The following is a 23,702-nucleotide window of genomic DNA, read 5'->3' on the forward strand; positions in this document are numbered from 1 at the left end:
ATTTCCTTTAACTTAATAAATGACCAAAAACCTGTATAACAAACACCATTTTAATATTTTCAAAAAAACATTTTAAATTCATAAAAAATAACATGGGAGCTGATTGTGACTTTATAGTGGTTGACCTGATAAAAATGTGTATTGCTAATCATTCTCAAACCAGACAATGCACACACAAAACAAATACTTAAAAAACGATGACTATGAAAACTATTTATCAGTTTAATGTCAAGTGCAAGTATGTATATGTCCAGTGGGTGATATTAAAAAAAGCAGAAAGCTCAAGTTTGCTCAGCAGAGATAAATAACTAGTCAGTGCATTCTGTGAACATACTTCTGTGAAAGATTTGATAGTAAAAAGGCTGTTTCAGAGTTAAGAGAGTGAAAAGCAAAGATCAGAAAGTTAATGGCATTGTGGAGTAAGGTCAGATCTTGCCTTAACAAGAATATAATTATATGCGTAACTTAAGCATATACATGGGCATCTTTGGTTTGGCTGTATTGGTGGCTAATGTCAATGAATATTATTGGAGGTAATAAGTTAAAAAGCACCAATCAACACATATGTTTTTTCATTATGCAGTTTAGCCTTTTAGAAACAATAATGTATTTACATCAAGGCTTTAGGGCCGAGGGCAGTCTTTGCACATTGTCTATATCCATCCCCTTATCCTGGAAACATCTGGAGTGGGGCATTGGATAGGGACATTTTCACAAGTTCTTCATGCAGACCTGGCAGCGGCTGATACGGGACAGGAGCTGGCCAGCTTTTAGTGTCTCTGCTGATGGTTCACTGTGGAAGGACTGGTCTATGGACGTAAGCCAAAAACTGTGCTTGTTAGCAAAGTAGTGACAAGTGCCTTTGGCGCCATTGCATTCAATGAACGGTGTGGTCCTGAAGTCCTCCAAACAGGAGCCAGGAGACGACAACGACTGCCCTCCGCCTTCATTTCCAGCTGCGGTGTGCTGTGGAAATGGATGAGAAGATGTGTTAAAGAACAGATCTTGTGTTTCAGTTGCAATCAAATATTAAGTATACATTTCAATTGTTTTTTTTTTACATATACCATTACCTTTAATTCATAAAAAAACAACCGAAAATAGGTCATGCAGTATAATGAGAATCAGAGAAGAATTAGCGAGAAGAGCAATCGTTGCGTAACTCCAGAACTCACCATGAGAAAAGAATATCCAATCCATAAGCTACGCCACCCAACTGGACACTGTGGGATGGTGATGTCTTGGCTGTGGACAGCGATAGCCACAGAGGGAGCCTCACAGACTGAGCAGCGGCTGATGTAAGGCCTGATGTCCTCATCCTCCACCGGCATCATGGGAAGAGGAGCAGTTGTTGACAGCCAGTAGGACTTGTCATTTCTGCTGGCGTAGTAGCATATGTCTCCGGGATTACAATACAAGAAGGGCATAGTGCTGAACTTTGGTAGACAAGAGCCAGCCAGACCTAAATGCAAACAACAAGCAATGAGTAAAAGTAAAAAAATATAGATACAAATGCACGTTTTTTAGACTTACCAAGATCCTGGTTGTGAGCCTTTTCCTGGCCTTCAAAGTACAGCAGACTATATCCATCCCAAAGTTTGGCCATGCCGACAGGACACATGGGTGTATGGTCAGTCTGACTGTGTTTCACCAGCAGGTAGCCCACACTCACACTACGGCCAGGCATGCCAGGTAAACCCGAGACGCCAGGTCTGCCACGGGTGCCTGATGGGTAAGAGCAAATTCTATTAAAAAAAAACTGTGATGTTGGAATGTTTGGACACTTCAGAATCCAAGCATGGAATTTCTCACAGAACACGTTATTATTTAAGAGCATTTGTACTTGGAGCACCAACAACATGAAGCTTTCTGATTCACTTTATCAGAGACCAGACAAAAGGAAAAAAAAGAAAATTGAAAATTGCTAGCAATGTAATAAATGGTTAACTTTGCCTGGGATCCAGAATACACACTTCTTCAATATTCAATGCTTTATGAAGATGTGAGTCTGGTCACTGATGAATCTCCCTGTTTTTAAATGGCCATGATTGACAGGTGGATTAGCCAACTGGGGACACACATGGTCTGTCCGTATTGGAAAAATTAAAGGAAAAATATATCACAGTGGGTTGAAAAATGTCACGGATTTCTACAGAATCACTGAGCAAAGCGCTAAACTCTGTTAATCTAAGATAAGATAAATTTGATTTTTGTAAATCCTAGGTGACTAATGAGCTCCTTCATTTCACATGTGTCACTGAAAAAAACGGACTCAGATTCGATGATCACATTTGGCCGGGCTTGAGACACAACAAAGGACCAGATTGATAACAATCTGTATAAAAAATACAGACAGATATCATTCTGGATTTGCTAGGCAATGGTTAACTACTATTTATGTAGGAAATTAAAAGCTATAGAGCTGTAGATGTAGGTACTCATTATAATTGCACATCACGTCAGTCAGGCTCCTACCTTCCATTCCTCGTAAACCAGGGTGTCCTTCCTGACCAAGCTCTCCACGGAAACCAGGTGTACCAGGACGGCCGCTAATACCAGGCATCCCCTTCACACCAGCAATTCCAATATACCCTACATAGTGGAGGCACGGTGATATAATTTGTGTTTAACACTTGATAAACACTTGTTTATGATAATGACAGACCTGCATCTCCAGGGAGCCCCAATTGACCGGTTTCTCCTTTGACTCCTTTTGGTCCCGGAATGCCCTGTGGCCCCTCAGGACCCCTTTCACCTGGAACTCTGACTGGTAGTGGGGCAGGCCCTTGATCACCCTCAGGTCCCTGGCCACCTGCAGCAGGTAATTGGTGTCCTTACTACTTTTGGTAAAATATATAATGTAAAAAATTAATGTTATTATATTAATCAGTTTACCTGGGATTCCTGTGTTTCCTTTTGGCCCTGCTGGTCCTCGTTCACCTTTTAGACCCACTATACCAGGAAGCCCCATCAGGCCCTGATCTCCTTTAACTCCTGAATTCAAAACAAATGAACAATGTGAATATAGATATTGAACCACTACTCAAGATACATTTCTGTACATTGACCTGTACCTTTTTTCCCTGAAATACCATTGGGGCCTCTGTACCCCGGTGAACCTTGGTCTCCCTTAAATCCTTTAAATCCTCGGACTCCTGGAAATCCATTTGGTCCGGGAATCCCTTTCTCTCCGGGGGCTGCACTGGCACCAGGGAGCCCTCTCACACCAGGGAAACCTAAACACATTTATAACCTTAGTTATTGATGCCTAGCCACTTTAAAGTGTCTATGCAGACATCCACTTACCTTCATATCCTCTAAGGCCCCTGGAGCCAAGATCTCCAAATAAGCCTTTTCTCTCAGCTGTGCCATCTGGTCCTGCAAGACCCCTAGGTCCTGGTGGTCCTGGTTGGCCCTGGTCACCTAAATATACCCCAGAGTACAAGTTAGAGGAATTTAAACAGAACAGATTTAAACCATTTTCAGAAACTAACCAACAAGGCCCGGGAAACCCTGTAAACCCTCTTTTCCTGGAAGACCTTTCTCATTGTTGGGTTCACCACTCTCTCCTTTTGGACCTTTCAGCCCTGTTTCACCATCTGGTCCGTAAATATCAAATCCTGAGGAAAAATTAGGACAGTTATGTATGCTATTACAACAAGACACAAACTATACAGACATTTAAAATGAGACTCCATTATCTCCAATAGAGCACCATGATGTTTATAGAAATACCTGGGGTTCCAGGGAGACCCTTTTGTCCTTTCAGTCCATGTAATCCATACAGCCCCTTCAGGCCTGGAAAACCTTTGTACAAACACAACGATAGGTCAGTGACTAAATATAAAATCCTGATTCTATCTCAAAAACAAAAGCAGAAATGGCTGTTTTTCCCACAGGTCCCACTCAGTACAACTCATCCCTGTGACTAACTGATGAGGGCAAGAGGATGAACTGGTACGTTTTGTTTTTGTGTTGTTGCTGTCAAACTTTAAATTTCTTTCAGGATAATCTTACAACATCTGAATGGATTTCTGTGTAAACCCTCAGTCGTCCAGGTATGATCCATAGCATTAATTCTTTTATTATCTGAATAAATTAAACATTGAGTAATACCTTTGTTTCCTGTGTGACCAGGGAAGCCAGGGAACCCATCTTTCCCTGGTAATCCAGGCAAACCTTTTAGTCCTTGTTTGCCAGGGGTTCCCTTCTGTCCATCTGAGCCTAAGGAAGTCTGAGTGTTTTAAATATGTCCATCCAAAACCATGACAATGTTCATTTTTTGTTTCTAAAATATACCTTGATAGCCAGTATCTCCCCCATCTCCTCTAAGCCCACGTTTTCCATCTATGCCATCAAATCCAGGGGTGCCCCTGATTCCTGTGTTTCCAATTAACCCCTTTGCACCTGTAATGATTATTATTTATTATTTAAATCATGAATGGACTACTAATGGACAGTGAGCTGTTACAGCACCAATAGAGTTTACCTGGCTCTCCAGGCAAACCAAATTCTCCTCTGAGTCCTGGAGATCCTGGCAAATCTATACGAGCTCCAGCATGTCCTAAAACCAACACAAAGTAAATGACAGATTGGGTTAGAAATTAGATTGTGGCATACGGCTTTAATCGATCTACCTTTAATTCCTTTCAGTCCTTTTTCTCCTGATGCACCATATGCTCCTGTACTCCCTTTAATGCCCTGGAGGTCAAATTACAAAAACTAGTATTTGTATATTTAAAAAAATTTAAAATAAATCATAGTGTAATTTTTAATAGTCTATTTACAATTATAACACAAACCTTATCACCAGGCATTCCTTCAAACCCAGTAATTCCTCTGATTCCGGGGATACCTGGCATTCCTTTTATTCCAGGAAGTCCCTGAGCACCTGCGTTTCCTTGGTGTCCTTTCTCACGGCTGGGGTCCCCGGGGAGGCCAGGATGTCCCTCCATTCCTGGGACACCTGGAAATCCTTTTGAACCTGTGCCAAAGACAGACTCAAATATAAATTACACTAAGATATTGAGGCAACTGGACAAGACTGACTACTTACCTCTTGGCCCAGTAAAACCGAAATCTCCAAAATTTCCACGGTCTCCTTTGGTGCCTTTCATATCAACAATTAGAGTGTGTAATGGGATATCAGGCTTTTTTCCCGGTGGGCCGTCAAGACCTCGAGCACCTATAGATGTAAATAGAGTTAAGATAGCTGATAACATTTAAACTAAGTGATCACACATCTACTCTGAGCATCACCTTTCTCTCCTTTGAAGCCTATCAGTCCTTTAGGACCACTTTCACCAGACAACCCAGTCTCTCCTTTGGTCCCAAGCAAACCCTTTTCACCCACATTACCCCTGCGGCCTTCAAATCCAGACATCCCTGGAGAACCCTTGTAGCCTGTAGTAGGGTTAGAAAGTTATCAAACAAATAAAAATACATCACAGTCATTTCTTTTCATGATGCTAACCTTTAAACCCTGGAAGACCTGGCTGGCCATGGGGACCAGGAAATCCTGGATCTCCAGGCAGACCATTATGTCCAGTGAAGCCCACTTCACCAAAATTCCCTGGGATACCCTTCAGCCCCACTGGCCCTGGGGCACCAGGGTCACCCTCCGTTCCCCTCTCCCCAGTGAAGCCTGAGAGAGATTATAGACATTATTAAAGGGAAACTCCACCATATGAATGTACTGACATCAATGCTCAGACCTGGCAGTCCTATGGTCCCACGTGCACCAGGGGGACCTACATTGCCATCATCACCAGGATAGCCATACTTCCCCGCTGGTCCAGGTCTGCCCTCCTCACCCTGCAGACCACCAGGACCTGTCTCTCCCTTGAAACCAATCATCCCAGGCATACCAATCATCCCTGCCAGCAAAGAAAATCTCTAAATCATACTCTCATAGCACACTAACAGTAATCCATGTTTGTGACAGAGCCTGACCTGTGTATCCCAGCCCCCCTTGCTCTCCAGTTAGGCCTCTTTCTCCCAATGGGCCAGGGAGTCCCGGCTCACCAGGAGGACCAGGCATTGCTCCAAGGATGTCCCCATGAACACCCTTTTCTCCCTGGGTCCCATACCGTCCAGGTTTACCTGACACCCCGGGGTTCCCCACTGTACCTTTGACTCCAGAATACCCATGCTCGCCCCGAGGTCCTGGGAAACCTTTTGAGAGATATTCAAACACAGTGACAGGGAACATTACAGGGGACATTACAGAGCAACAGCAGATCTCAGTTCCATCACTCACCTGGAGGTCCGGGGCTGCCTCCTCTGCCTTGTTCACCCTGCTCTCCCTTTTCTCCAAATGTTCCCAATAAACCAGGTGGCCCTTTATGCCCTTGAGGTCCTGTTAAAAAACACCAAAAACAACGCAAAACAAGGAATAACAGTGTTGGGTTTAACCTGACAATAAATGTGATGGCAGCCTTATACAGCATTTTTAAAACCATGTCATTGATTATATGAAGAGAGACAGACAACACAAGAGATGCGTTACCATGTAAACCAGGAAGTCCGTGGGGTCCAGGGGGTCCAGGTAACCCAGGGGGTCCAGGGATGGTTTCACAGAGACCTACGCAGACAAACATTGTTCAGGACTTCACACTGATTTGTGTGAAGAGCAGTAGTGAGACATTCATGTGAATTTACTTTGTTGATGCCCAGCGTGAATGTTTAGGCCTATTTTCCAAAATCCTTTAACATTTTTTAGCTTATACTACTATTAATACATAAACATCATATGTGAGCAACGCAATATTAATCATGCATACCAGTAAAAATAGAGGCAAAGCCTTTGAGAGTTATCAAGAGAGATGAAAATTATTAGTGAATTATACCAGCTACCTGTTACATCCAACTGTTCTCCGTCTGCTGTGGGACTACAGCCGCCTTTCAGTTGCAAAGGAGATGGAAGAAAAAGGCATTCGGAATAAGAATTATTCAAAAGCACAAGCATTATTTCAAACAAGCTGAGCTGCGGCTGGTTTAAGAGTTGCACCCCCTGTTGTACACAACAGGAGCAAAGAAAGTACACATTATTACAAATGTCAAAATATGCTGGATTGTCATGCACTCTCCAGTCACAGGCGATTAATGTCCATTCCTCCATTTGCATTATGAAAAAATACAAAAGCTAATATGAATAGTAAAATGAAAGATAGAAGATAATGTCCGAGTAGCCTTATAGAAGTATGAGTAAAAGGAGGTTTTGGTTCTATGTACCTGGTGCACCAGGTGTTCCTGCAACTCCAGAATACCCTGGGAGTCCATCATCTCCAGGTAAGCCCCGCCGACCTTTGAGCCCTCCGAGGACTTGTCCTGGTTCTCCACTCAGCCCCGGAGCACCAGGTTGTCCCCTCCGGCCAGGAAATCCTTTTTCTCCATATTCTCCTCTTGGACCCTCTCCCTAGAATAAAGGATGTGTACTCTGTACCCCATGTCTTTTGTATGAATAGTAATAAATTATTTGACAACAGACTTACTGGAGGACCCCGACTCCCAGGAAAACCAGGAAGTCCATTTGGACCTGGAGCCCCTATTGCTCCAGACTCACCATTGATGCCTGTGTCACCTGGATCACCACGATATCCTGTACCAGCCACATGGATATAGACAGTCAGTTTGGTGTAGTCGATGCTGGTGGACTATGGTAATATTATTGATATCCTCACCTTTCACTGTGGCCACAGTCAGGGTACCTTTTCCGCCTTTAGGCCCTGGCTCACCATCAATGCCAGGAAATCCCTGCATTCACAGAAAAGTAATTTGATTTTCAAAACACAATTCTTAAGTATTTGGTGTACCTATGTACAGTACTCACAGGTACTCCGTCATCCCCCCTGAGACCTGGGTCTCCAATGTCCCCCTCTCGGCCAAACTCTCCTGTCATACCAGGATCCCCTTGTTCTCCAGCTGGCCCCTGTGGCCCAGGAGGTGAGTTGGCAGAGCTGCATTCACAATCTCCATGGTCACCTGAATGTACATAATAGTGTCAAGCATTAAACAGAGAAAATAAAGCAAAATTGTACCACATTGTGATTGTGCTGAGCATTTTAATGCACCTTTGAGTCCTTTCAGTCCTGCATTGCCTGGCCGTCCTCTTCCTCCAGGAGCTCCTTTAAAGTACTCGCTCACTTGTCAGCAACACATAGAGTCAGTATCCCAGCTACAACAGTATTACACTGATTATGAGGGTCACTCACGTGATCCCAGGGGTCCGGGCTGGCCCTTGACTCCTGGTCGACCTCTCACGCCTTTAGGTCCTGGATCAATTGCAGCAACACCCGGTTCTCCAATATGACCTCTGTCTCCAGGGTCCCCCCTCTCACCAAATGGACCAAAAAAATCAAAGACTGAAACAAAAATGATTTACTTGAAGTATTAGTGATACAAGGTGGAGAACAGCTTGACCATGACCACTGACCATGTTGCTGCGAATCAAAGGCAGGACGTCCTGGGGGTCCAGAGATACCAGGGTCACCAGTCTGGCCCCTCTCTCCTTGTGGTCCCTGTTCACCAGCAGGACCAGGTGGGCCAGCTTATCAGCACAAGTCAAAGGATAAAAAAAAATGCATTTCATTATACTAAATGTAATTACTTAACAAATTGATTTACAGAAAATGAAAAGTTACCAATCTATTAGTTTATTAAAACTGTTGTTTTACCTGATTCTCCCCAGGGCCATAAAGACCCAGATGAGATGAGCTCTCCAGCTTCGCCTCTATCTCCCTGAAACAAATCCATTCGACATTTGCATTTGTGTCATCAGAAAAAAAAAACCTCTTGTAATCTGTTGCATCTGTTTAAGTGTACTGTGCATATCGAGAGGACTCACTGCAGACTTACCTTTGAACCAACTTTGCCATTTTGACCTGGATCACCCGGCTCCCCCTAAAACGAAAGTGAGTAAATGAGTGACATTATTTTGAAGTATAATGCACTTTTTAGTTCCAAACACTTACCCTTGGTCCAGGAAACCCATCTGCACCAGGAGAGCCCTATACACCCACAAAAACACATTTAGCTTCTTACAAATGGCATGTATGAGATTTGCATGTGTGTAAAAACAAACCCTTGGGCCAGGGAACCCCATCACACCAGTTTCTCCTTTGTTGTCAGCCTAAAATACAATAAAAATAGCATTAAAATTATTTTAATTTTGATGAGGATCACTGCTGTAATTGAATTGATTTGTTGCTAAATAACTCACATCATCTCCTCTTTCTCCTTTGAGGCCTTTTTCACCCTGTGGTCCCTGAAAAAACAGGTAATGGTCAATAAGTCACTTGTAAATGTGTATTATTAATGTTTTTTTTAAATTATTAATATGTATTATTTGCAATATTGGAAGTTTATTGAAGTGTTATTCACAGATGGGGGGTCCCCAGGTTGTTTTTGCTGATGAGTAGAGTTTCCTGGATACCCTGGAGGTCCTGTCTCCCCCTTGTGACAGAAAGAGGAAGTGGAAATAATTTAATCACTATTTTTACAATGGCTAATACTAGACCTGTCACAATCATGACTTTATAGACTTATCATTCATAGCCTGGAACAATATCTTCTGGGTCTCAATATTTATGTGTAGATTTTCTTTGCACACATTTTTGACTCATTATAAGGTAAGAGAACCATTAGTTGTTAGTACTAACTACTGTGTCATTCTACAATTTATTCATTGCAGCTCATGTTGTTTTTTTGGTTTTTTTTACACTGTCACACATTTAGAAAATGCTTTACTGTTTATTCTGCTGTAGAGATATTACTGTGACAGTTACATAGAGTAGTTTCAACATTATTGTGATATTGTCCTGTTACACAGGTCTATGTGACAGGCTGAACAGACACTGCTACTGATATATATGCACTTCTATCGTATCTGTTAGTTGTCTGTTTTGATTTTGATAATGGCCCACTTACTGGTTCTCCTTTGACTCCTTTGAAGACTTTGGTCATCGTGCCCTGTGACAACAGTCAACACTTTATTCAATCTATTTTAACTTGCTTAAACGTTCTTCACAATATGCCTTGGTATTTTGTTGCATTAAAGCCAATTATGAGGAGAATAATAATAACTATAGTATATAATCAAAATGTATTCTATTATGCAAAAATGATACTCATACAGTGTTTGTGTAAACGTACCTGTGGCCCACGGGGCCCAGGAGGGCCTGGAGGGCCCTTTAAAAACAAAAGCAAATAAGATAATGAGTAGCTGTATTGTGCTTCATGAATAAATCACTTGTCTACAAACTTACCTTTGGACCAGGAATACCTTTGCTTCCAGGCCATCCAGGATTTCCAACAGGTCCCTGAGCACAAACATGGTTACTTTTTAATTATTTCAGAATGATGACTCCTAATATTGCATTGTTTTGTGTCTTACAAAAATCCCATTGCTTCCTGGAAAGCCCGGGTCTCCCTGAGGATTTACAAGAAAATAATTTAGGCATATTGAGTAAATGATATAGAGCTTTATTTTGCTTTGTGTACCCTGTAAAGCTCCAAGAACACACTCAGATCTAGTGAGTCTCCCTTCTCTCCTTTTCTTCCTGGAAGCCCCTAACAGACCAAAAGGAAATGTTTCAGCCACTTTGTAAAAACAGCCATAGATTAAAGAGAATGTTAAACCCACAGGTAAACCAGGGACCCCATTGTAGCCAGGCTGTCCTGGTCGTCCTGAGTCTCCCTGAGTCCCGTTACAGCCGTCTGCTCCTGGCTTTCCTCTGGGTCCAGCTTGTCCTGGGTGGCCCTACAGAGTATATCACAAGTTAATACATGTATTATATGTATAGTTCCAAGTGCCAACAGAGAGAGCGCTGTTGAGCTCATTTCGATGCAGTTAATATTGAAAATCATTCAGACAATGCTGTGCTAAGAATTTCTTGATATTACTACAAATACATAGATGTGTAAAAGGATCTAATTACATATGTATGGAAAGAACAGAGGAAAAAAATGATGAAATCAGTGGGGCAAGAGAGTGACTGGCTGCCCAAAGAGAGTACTAGACTTGTATTAGCAATTGATAAAGACTGATAACACTTCAAAATTGAGCATTTATTTAAATAATTTGCAATTTGACTTGCAACTAACTTTTCTAAACCTTTTTCAAGGTCATTTAGATACTGGACAGAAATTATTTACATTTTTAGTTGTCCCACCTTTGTGTAAAAACATGTGCCATTTTCCATTGTTCCATAATTCTGGTTCAACCATTTTCTAAACATATATAATAGAAGTTAAATTAAATGTGGGGCAGCTGGTAATAGAAGTTTTGGATCAAAGTCATGGACTTCTTGGGGTCTATGGAGTGGAATGTATTTAAGACCTCCAAGTAACTAAAAGGTTTTACAGAGAAAATCTGACTGTTCTCAGCCAGAGGTCCAGATTCAACATAATCAAGATCAAAAGGATCACCATTATTATCCAAAGTATCACATGCACAGTTAAAATGCCAATTAAAAGCATAACATATTTCCTCTTTAGAATTTAGAGTAGTACAATCCAATAAAATGTCAGTTGTTAATGTATGAATACTTGGAATACTTACAGGTATTCCATCACTTCCAGAGAAACCAGGGACACCGGTCATTCCCTGTGAAGGTACACACAAGTTTTGTTTTTTGTATAATACATACATACAGTGGATCTGTATAACAAGTTCAAGAAGAGGTGGGTAGATTTTTTTTTTAAATGTACTCAAATAAGAGTACCTTTAACAAAGATTACTATGTTGTCACCATAGACATACAAAAATATATTTTTGTAATTCATTTCTTAAAGAAACACTGACAGAACTTAAAGTCTGATTTATGTTTGAGGTATAGAAGACACATGAGTTTGCTAATTTGGTATATCTATTAGATTAAAGAAAAGTCCCAGAGATACATTTTTGAAAATTTTGATAAATCAACTTTGCTCTTTTGTAGTGAGTGCAGCTGAGTAGATGTGAATATTATTACCCACTTTAGTATAGAACTGAAAATAAAAAGCAGATAGTTTACCACACTGCCTTTAGGGCCCATGACCCCCCCTTGTCCTCGATCCCCCTTCTGTCCTTTCTGGCCCTCGATGCCTGGGTCCCCTGCTCGTCCCGGGGGCCCCTGGGGCCCCTGTGGACCCAGTGGTCCAGGTGAACCCTGGACAATACAGACAAAGCAAACAGGCGGTTTAGAGAAAGTGATGAGGAAATTAGGAAAAATCTTTGCAGTCCTACCTAAGATATTCTTCATTTCAACACTAGAGGGAGACATATGCTGTATTTATGGTAACCTGTTCTAACAGAACCTCCACAATTTTATGCCATCTAGTGGCTAAAGAGTTTACAACATATTAAAGTATTAAAAATAATACTTAAAAAAAAAAAAAAAAGAAAACAAAGAAAATCCCTAAACAACTACACACACACCAATGATTTAAATATAAATTAATGCTATTCTCTCAGAGTAATTTACTGTATCTAAATGTGTTCAATTGATACAACCTGTACTTCAAACATCTCATCACAAAGGCCTGTTTGACTCTTAAAGGGATTAAGGCTTTGTGAAGTCTGTGATGTCTTTCGGATATCTTCATATAAAGTGGAAGGTGCATTAAAGTTTCATTGTTGTAAAAAACTGTAAAAGGAGATACAGAATCATTAGAGCATAGAAACACACATGTACCCTAACATTATGGGAAGATGAGTGCTGAATGGACAGAGAGTTCAAAGGTCAATCAGCTGCACCCTCTGAGTTTTGTGAGAATGAATAAACAGAGAAAGTTTTGTCCCCAGACAGATCGGGGGATGATAAAAATACACTGTGGAGTCAGACAACAAGTATTCCAAAGCTGTGAGAGCGAGACACAGTAATGAAAACCAAATATATCAATATATTAAAAAAATCTACATCCTCAGTGCGAGTGGTTGATAAAGTGTGTCTGGAAGGAAAAGCTGCCACCTTCTATTGTTGCACTGGAAAAAAAAAGAGACTTGACATGAACTTGACCCAAAACAGACCTCGAATCAATTCATCACAATCAAAATAAGGACATAAATCAAGCAACGCATTATGTTTCTCAACTAATCATTTACACAGTGCTGTTTTGTAAAGGGTCACATTTTTATATAGCACTTTTCCGCTTTCAAGGTGGTCGTCAAGACACTGGGGCAAGGTGGGTGGGTTAAGTGTCTTGTTCAAGGACACAACTACAGCATCATCAGTGGATCTGACAATTTACCAACTGAGCTACTGTCACCCGCTACTGTAAATGTGTAGGCCTACCTAAAGCAAAGGCCCTGAAGTTGTTGTTTTTTTGTTTTCAAGTTTATATCTGGGTATCTAGAATAATTCAGGTAAGTGATCAGACCATAGTTAATTATACCACTCTGGAGACGTTGCAACATTGTATTGCATTTCAGACATTGTATAGAATTTTCTGAAAACTAAACCACTGTAAAAACTGTTCTGACCCTTGCCTATCTCTCTTCATCACCCTCCTCCTCATTCTTAATGCAAATGCTACTTCCACTGAGAATTTCCTCCCTTCCTTTCCACAAACTTTCCCTGCATACCTCTGCATTTCCTTTGGCTGTTCTTTTGTTTGCCTGACCTTTCTGTCTTATATGATGGAGACATACACAGTAAAAACATTGCTGGCTACTCCTCTCACATTTTTTACAGTATCAGAAATATCGCCATATAAATACAATACTGTGCAGAGTTTTTTTTTAAAAGTAGGCCGGAAGTGTTTGATTCAGATATGACTCACAAACTACATTTTGCATTTGTTTTTAGTGATGATTTTTACATTTATTTCATGTTACAGGTCTAAAATTTGCTTATAAATCTTTGAAAATCTCCTGAATGTTAATTGTAATTTGAATTTGCACTAAAAATAAAAACAATTACTAGGAAATATTGACAAAATATTGACAAAATTTTACACAAATTTACGCACGATTTACACAAAGTACCGGTAGATGCTATAAAACAGGACTATATATTGCGTATTTTTAGACTGTGACAGAACTCGAGATCTGTGCTGTGGAGTCCAGGTGTTCTTACGAGCTTGTCCCAGTTTTGTGAAAGGAAACGTGGACATCTTTGAAGGCGCTCATGATTTTAGCAGATTATGAAGCTCAGGAGACTAGCGCTACCCTTTGACCTCTCTGTAACTGTACCTATTGCAGCTGGCTCGCGTCATAGCTTAAGCCTTTGTGTCTCGTGAGCTCCGTAATGGGCTGTGGGCTGCCATCGATCATGCACTTACAGACACGCGGACACGGGACAGGAGCAGTGCGGTGCAGGTGAACTGTGGCTGCCCCTGGGTTTAACTTTGAGGTGAAGCTGGACTTGAAAAAGGAAGAAAACATCTGTTGTTTTATCATAGTGAATATATCAAGGAAGACAGGACTTGGCGTTAAGAGACAGATACGGTGTTGTAAACTGGCCTATAAGTTTGTAAGACTTGTTTGCAATTTGTTTCCATTTCCACGCTGCTTCAGATTTCCTTCATAGACTAAATAAACTTAAGTGATTGTCTGATTTTGAGCCCATTGGGATTACGAGCCGCCCAAACTCACTCTATCCAGTGTCTACCAATGATTTGAAAGATATTAAAATGCTACAAATGTGTATGAACCCTAAATTCAAGACACAACTAAAACTTTGACTTTATAAACATCCAAATAAGAAATGCTTTGATGACTTTTTACAGTGAAATTTTAAGTCTCGTTCGTTCACGTCCTTTTTCTGAGTGATACATGTAAGTTAACACAAAAAAACGCAAAAAAAACGCACTTCACATTTCGCTTTACTTTTTTAGAATATAGACAGAGACCTGAATAATCCCGATCATCAACGAACCAATGATTAATCTGGAAATCCCTAACCTACAATAATCAGAAAGAAACCATGAGCTAACTGCTTATGGCTTCTTGAACAGAACCCAGAAGACAAATATTCTAGCACCACTGCTGTCCTCCTTTCTTTACTTAAGCACTTTAAAAATGACCAGGCGTTAACCTTTGACCACACGGCGTATACTTCACTGACAATGAGATGCCCCAGCTCACACTACAGCTGGAGGAATGCAGGAGGAGGTACACAGCAACATGTGAGGAACTTGAGCAGATAAAGTGAAGTAATCTAAACCAAACCTCAAATTAAGCCTGACGTGTTGTGGTCATTCGCCGCTGAGAACTGTGGGTGACGTTTTACAACTACATAATAAGATCCAGAAGTGCAGGTGTGAGATAAGTGCGGCGGGCGAGTTTCCTGTCTGTCGTTCACAGACACAGGGTGAAGTAGTGCTCAGATTGCAGCCAGTACAAGCAAGCGACAGCTACAACAACAGCTATACATACTAAGCTAATAAAGTATAGTCACTAGTATAATGCTATTCTTTAGAAGTTAAAAATAAAAGTAAGAATAAATCCTATTCCTCATACAATTCTGAATGAAATAAAGTGTCTTGTTAAGGTCAGGTATGGGGCACAAACCTTATCTGTCATCTCAGAAACTCTTAAAAAGGTTAGATGTGTGACAGATGTGTGTCCTTTGAAATGGCAATGTACAACTGTCAAAACAAATGTCTCTGCGGGGACGATAAAGTAACTAACTAAAAGTAAAAATGATACGCTTGCATTGCATGTTGCTGCTGTGTCTTTAGGCAACACACTGTGCCCACCTGCATGTACGCCTTTGTATAAGTTAGGGATGATTTGAGTATAAAATGATAACCTATTCTCTTCATTTGTCATCAATATGAAACCTAATCGCTAGCCTTCTCTAGTTTCCAACTTTCCGATTCCTCTACAATCAAATACTAAGTTTGGCCTGATAACGTTCGACCCCTATCCCATTCTCCATTCCGACCCTTCCCTCTGCCCTCCCCTTAAGAAGACCGGCTTGTGTTTACTTTTCTCATTCCAAAATCAACGACCTATTAAAAGATCCTGTGTCTGACACCATCAATTTTCCCTGTAGCTCAGAGCAGCCCCCGGGGAGGAGAGTTTGGGAGCGCAGCAGTAGGAACAGGATGGGAACACACAGCCCTGCAAACAGACCTTTGACCTGGGACTGGAATAAAATAATCCATAAACAAGGGCCCGGAAACTCACTCCGCTGGTGACTGTCTGCACAAACAAAGATTGGATGCCAAAATATTGATAAAAATCTGGACTGGAGTGACGTGACAAAGGTGTAACTCCTACCTAAAAATGCCAGGATGATAAGGTTATTTTTAAACTTAACTAAAAATCCACTTATTAGATAAAGCTCACATAACAAGCATTCCACTTATAATCAACTCAAGTGTCTCTTCTTCTTCAGTGAATGTCTGTGAGCTCAGTGCAGAGGAATGCCAGTCCTTCTCAGCGATGTATTTAAGTAAGACACTGGTATTAGTAACTGTTTAGAATAAAGTCAGACAGAAAGTGATGGGGCGGTGAAGATGCACTGCACATAGACAAAATTATCCTAAAATGGTAGTCTATTTAGTGTTTTAAAATGTCAAATCATTCTGAATGCATCTTTATTTTATACCACCAGGGGGAGTCAAGACATTATCGTGACCATAATATCTCAATGGTGTTTTATATATTGGATTAATGAGAGAGCTTCCATCATTGCCATGTGTAACTTTTCTGATGTTGGATCTGGCCCGGTTATGGCTCAATGAAGATGTTATTATTTTGTCTGAAATGGCATAATATTGTCTTAAACTTAACACTCTAGCAATTTTAGCATTTATTTCAATACAGCATTTTTATTCATCAAAAATACCTAAAGCACTATGTGCTGTGACCAGGTGATGTACTTGCTTGTCTCTCTGTAGATGTACATGGAGAAGATTAATGTCATACTGTGGAACATTCCTAGCAAAGCAACAGTATCTCCGTAGAGACAACAAGGTGGTGGACCCTCGATTAGAAAAGTTATATAGTGCAAGTTAAAAGAGGTATTGTGGAAAAGTCAGTCTACTACTACTACTAATAATAATAATACTACTACTACTATCACCAGCAGTTAAACTGTGAGGGAGTCCGGCCATTCCAGACTCCCACCATCAGTCTTCAGTGACTTGCCTCCACCAGCTCATGTGTTTTTGTTGGACACATTTTTGTCGGCCTCATTTCCTGTACATCCATATCCCTGTATATGAGGCCCGGGGGAGCAGAGGTCCGTTCCCCAGCAGTGAGCCAGGTTAAGGCCCCGAGGATGGGGATGGCTCACCACTGGACTCCCCAAAGACATCCAGGGCTGGGTAAATAAACATGTAGAGATGGTGTTTAGAAATGTATGAGCGAATGTTTAGATTTCACATGGTCTCGTCTACAGATCAGCTTTCCATAAATAATGAGCCACTTAAGATTAGAACTTAAGACCGTTTTTGTACATTTGTTTTTGCGTTTTGTATCTCCCTGCTGCTTGCGTCTGTATACCCCGGAGTCTCACAGTTCTATGAAAACAGCTGCAGAGGAGGGGATCTTAATGTTTCTGTTGTCCTGAATTGACTCTGTGTAAATCCAAAGAGCATTTAATAAGCCTCATGTGCAAACTTACGACAACACAGAGAAATACATGCTCCAAAGTGCATTACAATGATACTACAACTACTAGTGCCATCATCAATACTGCTAATGTAAACAGATTGTACAGTACTTTGATGTATTTTGAGCGATTTATATGTGCAAGTATCTTTAGGGTTGCTATAATATTTCCTGTACACACATTTCTCTTTGATTTTACACCAGATGCCCTCCCAAACCCAACTCTTGTAGATTTGGAACTGGCCCATAGCACAGGTTTGACTCCCTCTGGCTGCTTTAGTGCTTACTTCCCACTGCTCAGTCCAGTCCCACATCTAACTTCTGTTTGGAAGACTGTGACATGCGTCATACAGAGAGCTACTTTCAGTAATTGGGAAAACATGAGTAGTAGTCTTAATACTACGGCCCAATAGCACAGCCCTCTGACTCATCCCATTAAAAGACAATGTAAGGATGAAAACATATGACGTTTGAACTGTCATTACTGGCTCTGGTTCTCATGCGGCTATACTTCAGTCTAGCTTAGATTCATATCTGAAAGCGGCACGTGCACGTACATATGCCAAATAAGTGACAGTATCCAGACATATTAGACAAATCTGCTAATAAGGAGCTCTGAGTGAGACCCAGACTGAGGGGGAGATCCCAGTCTGGGAACTTGGACCTCCAATGATTCCAGTAGTCTTTCGGGGCCTGACACCTGCACTATTGCCTCACAGTATAGGAATGAGACATCTCCAGTCCCAGCTCCGAGCACATGTGTGTGTATAAACAGGACACAGCTGCGGGGTGTTTCAATGAGGTGTCGGCCGCACCTAAGATCAACACCTGTGAGCCTGGATCGCTTAAATCGGGCTTATCTAATCCTATACTTTCATTTATCAGAGCAATTGTAGAGTCATCACGGGACCATCCTGATTAAAGCTCCGTCTGACACTCACACATCTTACCCTGGGAACGTCAGGTTGTGTATTGTTTCAGATGAAGTGAAGAGTTTAAAATCACATGAGGTCATCATTAACTCTGACAATCAAATGATGCTATTGGTCTGCAAAAGATCTGGGACTGGCTGAAGTTTGTCAATTGGGCTGAACTCTGCAACTATCTGCCAAATCACAGCAGTTAATTTTAGTTTAAGAAGCTTGAGTTCGTTTTAATCGTAGTGTCAATTAGCAGTTGGAGATTAAAGACCTTCGCCAAGGCACTGACTCGCAATAAAACATCATCTCAATTCAGGAAAAGCGTAGTTCAAAGCAAGAATAAACCCAACCTCTTAAACAAATTCTTCTGTGCCAATATTAGAAGGGAGAAAGTTGGCATCATACACATTAATCACTACCATAGGGCAAATTAAATTAAATTGACAGTTAAATACTTTTCTTCTACCCAACCAATGAACAAACTAACAAGGCTAACAAAGTAAATATTCTGTCTTTTGAATAGTGAAGAGTCCTCAAGATGACACCTATAAACAGATTAACCACTGATCCTTTCTGGCAGCTTTGGACCATCGCCTTTTCCAATTTGGAGCGTTTTGCATCTTCCCACAGGAGGCTCTAGTACCGCCTGCTGTCTCCCCAGCTGTTGTGGATGCAGGCTGCCAACAAGCCAGTTTCTTCTGAATGTGTGTTTGTGTGTCTGCATAATCTATGTTCCGAAACAGTGTATTAATTCCTACATTTGCGTCACGTATTTCCACATCGAGAACATAACCACATCCTCCTCTCCATGGAATATGAGGTTCTGAGAAAAGCCGGAAGGTTTGGGGAGGACTACACGTGGGTGGACTTGCTGGATATCTAATTGTTTCCTTTGCTGTGGGCCTCTGTTGTAGTTTTCACAACACAGCGCTGATGGGGAACACATGTCGTTGCCGTGGCGACCCGCAGCTCTGGCCACATTCCACCTCAAACCCCGAGGACGCTCTTCACCGCTCATAACTTATATAGTCCCTACTGTCTGTGCTGCAAATACATATCGCAGACAATGTAAATACTGGAAATGGAGCCTGGTGAGGATTGACAACATCATGAGAAATAGTAACTTTAAACAGGAAGAGGAAGAGAAGTAATTTTGTCTTGTTGAGCAGGGTGGCAGAGTGGTTAGAGATACTACCTCTCATGTATGAGGTCATTATTTTGATACATGGGAAGATTTAAGGTAAACTGGGTACATCTTTCTCCAAATATTAAAGATATGACGCAGTCCTCATAAGCCCCTCTTCTGTATCAAGTCACATCAGAGCTCTAACTCACCCACTTGGGTCTGATAGAGGCCAGATAGTGATGTGATTATGGCCATTATGTACACTGAAATAACTAATTAACGTTTTTGCTCTTTTACTGATGTTTTTTGTCATGGCGGAGCCACTCCGTGACCTCCTGTTTAAAGCTCGCTGGGACCGGCCTTTTACTGTGGTCCAGAATACGTCTGTTGGGTTCACATCGGTCCAAGCGAATGCTCTTTTATGTCGACCTAACTAGTGGCATCACAAGGCTAAACAAAAGCATAGAGCCAGTACAGCCTATTTCCCAGGCTGAAGTGCCTCTGTCTCTGCTCCAAGTGAACAGTGACCTTAACAGTGGCTAACTATCTTCTAACGATCTGTTTAAATCATGAGAGTGACGGCACACACGGCAACAAGGGTGCTTTTGTTGTTAAAGATCAGCCATCATTTTAAATGTGGACTTAATGTGGACAGTTAAAACCACATCACAGCTGGAATAGGACGCAGGGTCACGCGCTGTAACAATCTGACCAAATGGAAAAACAGAATCTCTTTTAAATATACACTTTTTAATATACATTTTATGTATTGCTTCTTACAATATAGAAATAAAGTATTCAAAATGCATAACTCACAGCTAACATTGCTGATGCAAAATGTGCCAGACTGATGAGATAGTATTTACCACTACATACATGTAATAAGAAAACTACACTCATTGCTATAACTACTAACCCCACAACTATGTTCAAAGTACTTTTTCTTAAGTACAAATGTTAGGAGTTACTTCCTGTTGACTGACATACTGACCAGTTGTACATATAGGGAGGAAACAAGCAGCACACCTCTGTATATTTTCCCAGATCTGCACTGGGAAACAGCAGCATGTTTAAAGTCTGTGACCCGCAGTGAGGGTCAGTGATGGACTCGTACACAGTGCATGTTGCTGTATATGAACACATGCTCACAGCTTCAGCTCCACTGTCTGTTTGTCTAAGCCTCCCATTTATCTACTGACTTCAGACTGCAGCAGACAGCCTCTGTGATCTTCAATCTTTTCATAGATCGTAGCTTTAAAAAAAATCCTCCAGTGTTATGGCTTTAGTAACACATTTTTTCATCATTACATTGCAGTTCATAAGTTGGGGTCAGGGCTACTGGAGTGGATGGGGCCACTGATTGCATCTCTTAGGGCAGGTCTGTGTCTCATGTCTTTAAACCAAAGATATTAATTCAAACCGGCAGCATGTCAGAAACACCACATCACAAACTTTCTCTAGTCTCTCCGGTTCGTTTTTATCTGAGAGGAAAAATAATCATGTTTGAACAATGAAGAACGCACGCACTGATGTAACTTCAATCAAGGTTCTTCAGCTTTATGCACAAGACAACAAGCGCTCTGTGACGTCTAAGGCCTACACTTCTTCAGAAATCCAAAATGAAGTCAGAAAATGAATCAGAAAATGCTGGAATGAAAAAAAAAGCTACTGTTACCAGCTCACACAAACACAGACAACTTGTTCCCATGTCTAAGGACAGGCTGTTAGATTATAAAAAGATCAGTGGAATGTCATTGTGCGGGGCTTCCTTAAGTGCGTCATGTCCCGTACAATGAAATGACTTTTTCCGAAGATATCTTTAGATCTATATTACAATATTGCATTTTCAACATTACAGTGTTTTTTTTTTCCATTTTTATATAGACTTTCTCGAACTAAACCAGAATTAACAATTTCAGAAAAATCACTTGCACAAAAGTGGCATTCATGTATTTAACATTAATTATCTTCATTGATGCTTTTATTTGCCTTTCCAAATCATCCACTACAGTGTTTCATTAAGGCCAAATATGTGAACCAACCAGAACGGTTCAGTATATATTTTTGGGGGTTTTGTTGATCAAAAACTACTGTTCCAGATGGTTATATCTTTTGTGAATCACCTCACAGCTAAAACCAGCTACAAGAAGTTTATTGTGTTATTATCTGCTTAATTTGAATGACTATTGAACAGTTTTAGCAGATGTGCGGTGGCAGGGTTGGTGGGACTTCTGCATGCCGATTCACAAAGCCAGAGTAGTGGGTGGAACACTGGACAAGGAGCTTTGCCAAGTCAGAAATCCAGAGGACTCCAACATCCTCTGTGCCGAACAATCCTATCTATTGTCACAGTGTCTCTCTCTGTATGCATCTACTTGATATTGTACTATTGTAGAATGCTGTTTCAACTTTGATTGAGAACAGCATGGTACGATTTCAACATGGTCTTTCTCCATCATTTAGATCATTATTTAAAATTACATGTGACTAACAGAACGTCAAAAAGTGACAAAATGTGCAATGAAATCTCTCTAATCACAACAGCTGTATAAAGTCTCTCACCAAAACAAGACAGCTGTTGAATATAGAGCATTTGGGAACACTTGTAGCTCATCACTCATAGGGAAAAAAACATCTGTGTCAATCCATCTGGAGGGCAGTTAATATTGGTTGCGCAAAGGCTTGGATCTACCCAAGATGTCGAAATGTTGTTTTTTTGTTTAAAAAATAAAAAAATAAACACAAGAGTAGAGCACTTAAGCAACACGGCTGCGGGGTGGTGTTTCACACTCTGAATGATTATTGCGTCAGTCGCTGCTCACTCCAACAGTAGCGTCTTATTAACTTCTCCAGCCATTTAAAGTGAATTGATGTTACCCAGTTTCGATACAAATGGAGGGTCTTAAGCATAAAACCTTTTAAGGGTTAGAAATCCTGTATTTAAAACTAAATATTGGTAACATGTTTTAATTGATTAGTTGTAATTGTTGAGAGTCACCTATAAAACATGGCCATGACGCAGAGACTGAAAATGAAACAATACATGGAGGAGCGGGCAGCTGACCCTTAGAGACTCAGACTTCCTTCTCAAGTGGAACGCAGCTTCCTCTCTCCATCTGGGCTCTCCTGTGCTTCCTCTGTCAGCCGGGCTTAAGGTCTGAAGGGCAGCCTGCTGTTGACCAGTCCTCACAGCCCAGAGTACAGTTACAGGAACATTCCTCTTGTTTTAATTGCTCCTCAGGGAGTCTTCAACACCATCGACCACAATGTAGGTTTAAGTCTTTTATACCACATAGTTGAACTTAGACTAAATACTGTATTTGGTGTTTCAAACAAAAAGGTCAAAGGATGTCTGGTTAATGTGTTTCTGAACATACTTCTCACCTCACGTGATTCATGTGGAGGAATTTAGAGTCATCATTTCAGGATAACTGAGTCTTCTCAGAGGTTGGGCAGGGATCAAACACAATGTTCTACTATCACGTTCTATAATTATACTAACTGCATGAGCACTGAGAGGCAGGGACACACTGGGACAGTTAAATGGGTATTCGCTCAGCAGCCTCATTAATGGACATGCATATTACACTTTACATGTACACCTAGGTCAGTGGGATAAATATATAAAAACATCACTTTTATAAAGTTATTTTATGATGCTGTAGACAGTAAAGTGATGTTACACTGAGCCGTGTTACTCTGGGATGGACTGTGCCTTGGGGTTCTGAAACATCATGTTATGGAGGGTCCCATGATTAGAGGCCTATATCTGATGTACAGTGAGTGTGTGAAGTGTGCAGTGATGCAGAAGACAGTCCAGTTCTTATCTCTCAGTGTTTAGTCTAAGTCCAAGTCTCTGAAGTCGAACCCACCCCTCTGTCTTGTATTGTCTCCTAATGACTCTCATTTACTTCACACCAGTTCAACTCACAGGACGTGAGGAAAGTCATTAGCCATAATGACTTTAGGCATAGGTTAACGCTTGGCCCTGTGCCCATTCTGGGGTTAAAACACACACTCCCTCACACATTTACATCAAATAAACAGTATGAAGAAATCTGCATTGCTACAGTTAAAATGGTATTTCATGTTTGTAAATACTGACTTATCA

General features: G+C 41.0%; 1 protein-coding gene across 3 annotated transcripts in view; it reads right to left on the minus strand.

Annotated features, from left to right (window-relative positions):
- Positions 1-36: 36 nt before the first annotated feature.
- The window catches only part of col4a2 (collagen, type IV, alpha 2), a 39,554-nt gene continuing 15,888 nt past the window's right edge, over positions 37-23,702 (minus strand). Inside the window, exons 5-48 of one of the 3 annotated variants that reach the window (XM_033987012.2) lie at positions 12,015-12,149; positions 11,561-11,605; positions 10,643-10,759; positions 10,501-10,569; positions 10,394-10,429; positions 10,266-10,319; positions 10,153-10,188; positions 9,928-9,969; positions 9,382-9,453; positions 9,221-9,265; positions 9,083-9,130; positions 8,973-9,008; positions 8,857-8,901; positions 8,676-8,739; positions 8,435-8,548; positions 8,214-8,363; positions 8,073-8,144; positions 7,832-7,983; positions 7,683-7,755; positions 7,494-7,600; positions 7,234-7,417; positions 6,856-6,900; positions 6,509-6,583; positions 6,260-6,358; positions 5,953-6,174; positions 5,715-5,876; positions 5,474-5,644; positions 5,260-5,403; positions 5,057-5,185; positions 4,803-4,984; positions 4,638-4,701; positions 4,490-4,564; positions 4,300-4,407; positions 4,117-4,224; positions 3,736-3,807; positions 3,495-3,620; positions 3,307-3,423; positions 3,075-3,236; positions 2,896-2,994; positions 2,666-2,812; positions 2,476-2,592; positions 1,534-1,725; positions 1,176-1,462; positions 37-966 (exon numbers count right to left, since the gene is read on the minus strand). In XM_033987012.2, coding sequence (XP_033842903.2) covers positions 712-966; positions 1,176-1,462; positions 1,534-1,725; positions 2,476-2,592; positions 2,666-2,812; positions 2,896-2,994; positions 3,075-3,236; positions 3,307-3,423; positions 3,495-3,620; positions 3,736-3,807; positions 4,117-4,224; positions 4,300-4,407; positions 4,490-4,564; positions 4,638-4,701; positions 4,803-4,984; positions 5,057-5,185; positions 5,260-5,403; positions 5,474-5,644; positions 5,715-5,876; positions 5,953-6,174; positions 6,260-6,358; positions 6,509-6,583; positions 6,856-6,900; positions 7,234-7,417; positions 7,494-7,600; positions 7,683-7,755; positions 7,832-7,983; positions 8,073-8,144; positions 8,214-8,363; positions 8,435-8,548; positions 8,676-8,739; positions 8,857-8,901; positions 8,973-9,008; positions 9,083-9,130; positions 9,221-9,265; positions 9,382-9,453; positions 9,928-9,969; positions 10,153-10,188; positions 10,266-10,319; positions 10,394-10,429; positions 10,501-10,569; positions 10,643-10,759; positions 11,561-11,605; positions 12,015-12,149 — 4,854 coding nt within the window. In that variant the 3' untranslated portion in view covers positions 37-711. Of the gene's footprint in view, positions 967-1,175; positions 1,463-1,533; positions 1,726-2,475; positions 2,593-2,665; positions 2,813-2,895; positions 2,995-3,074; positions 3,237-3,306; positions 3,424-3,494; positions 3,621-3,735; positions 3,808-4,116; positions 4,225-4,299; positions 4,408-4,489; positions 4,565-4,637; positions 4,702-4,802; positions 4,985-5,056; positions 5,186-5,259; positions 5,404-5,473; positions 5,645-5,714; positions 5,877-5,952; positions 6,175-6,259; positions 6,359-6,508; positions 6,584-6,852; positions 6,901-7,233; positions 7,418-7,493; positions 7,601-7,682; positions 7,756-7,831; positions 7,984-8,072; positions 8,145-8,213; positions 8,364-8,434; positions 8,549-8,675; positions 8,740-8,856; positions 8,902-8,972; positions 9,009-9,082; positions 9,131-9,220; positions 9,266-9,381; positions 9,454-9,927; positions 9,970-10,152; positions 10,189-10,265; positions 10,320-10,393; positions 10,430-10,500; positions 10,570-10,642; positions 10,760-11,560; positions 11,606-12,014; positions 12,150-23,702 lie in introns of all 3 variants that reach the window. The other 2 variants (XM_055230564.1, XM_055230565.1) reach the window with 2 other exon arrangements.

This window comes from Periophthalmus magnuspinnatus, chromosome 21 (genome assembly GCF_009829125.3).
Source record: "Periophthalmus magnuspinnatus isolate fPerMag1 chromosome 21, fPerMag1.2.pri, whole genome shotgun sequence".
In the NCBI taxonomy this organism is placed as follows: domain Eukaryota; kingdom Metazoa; phylum Chordata; class Actinopteri; order Gobiiformes; family Gobiidae; genus Periophthalmus; species Periophthalmus magnuspinnatus.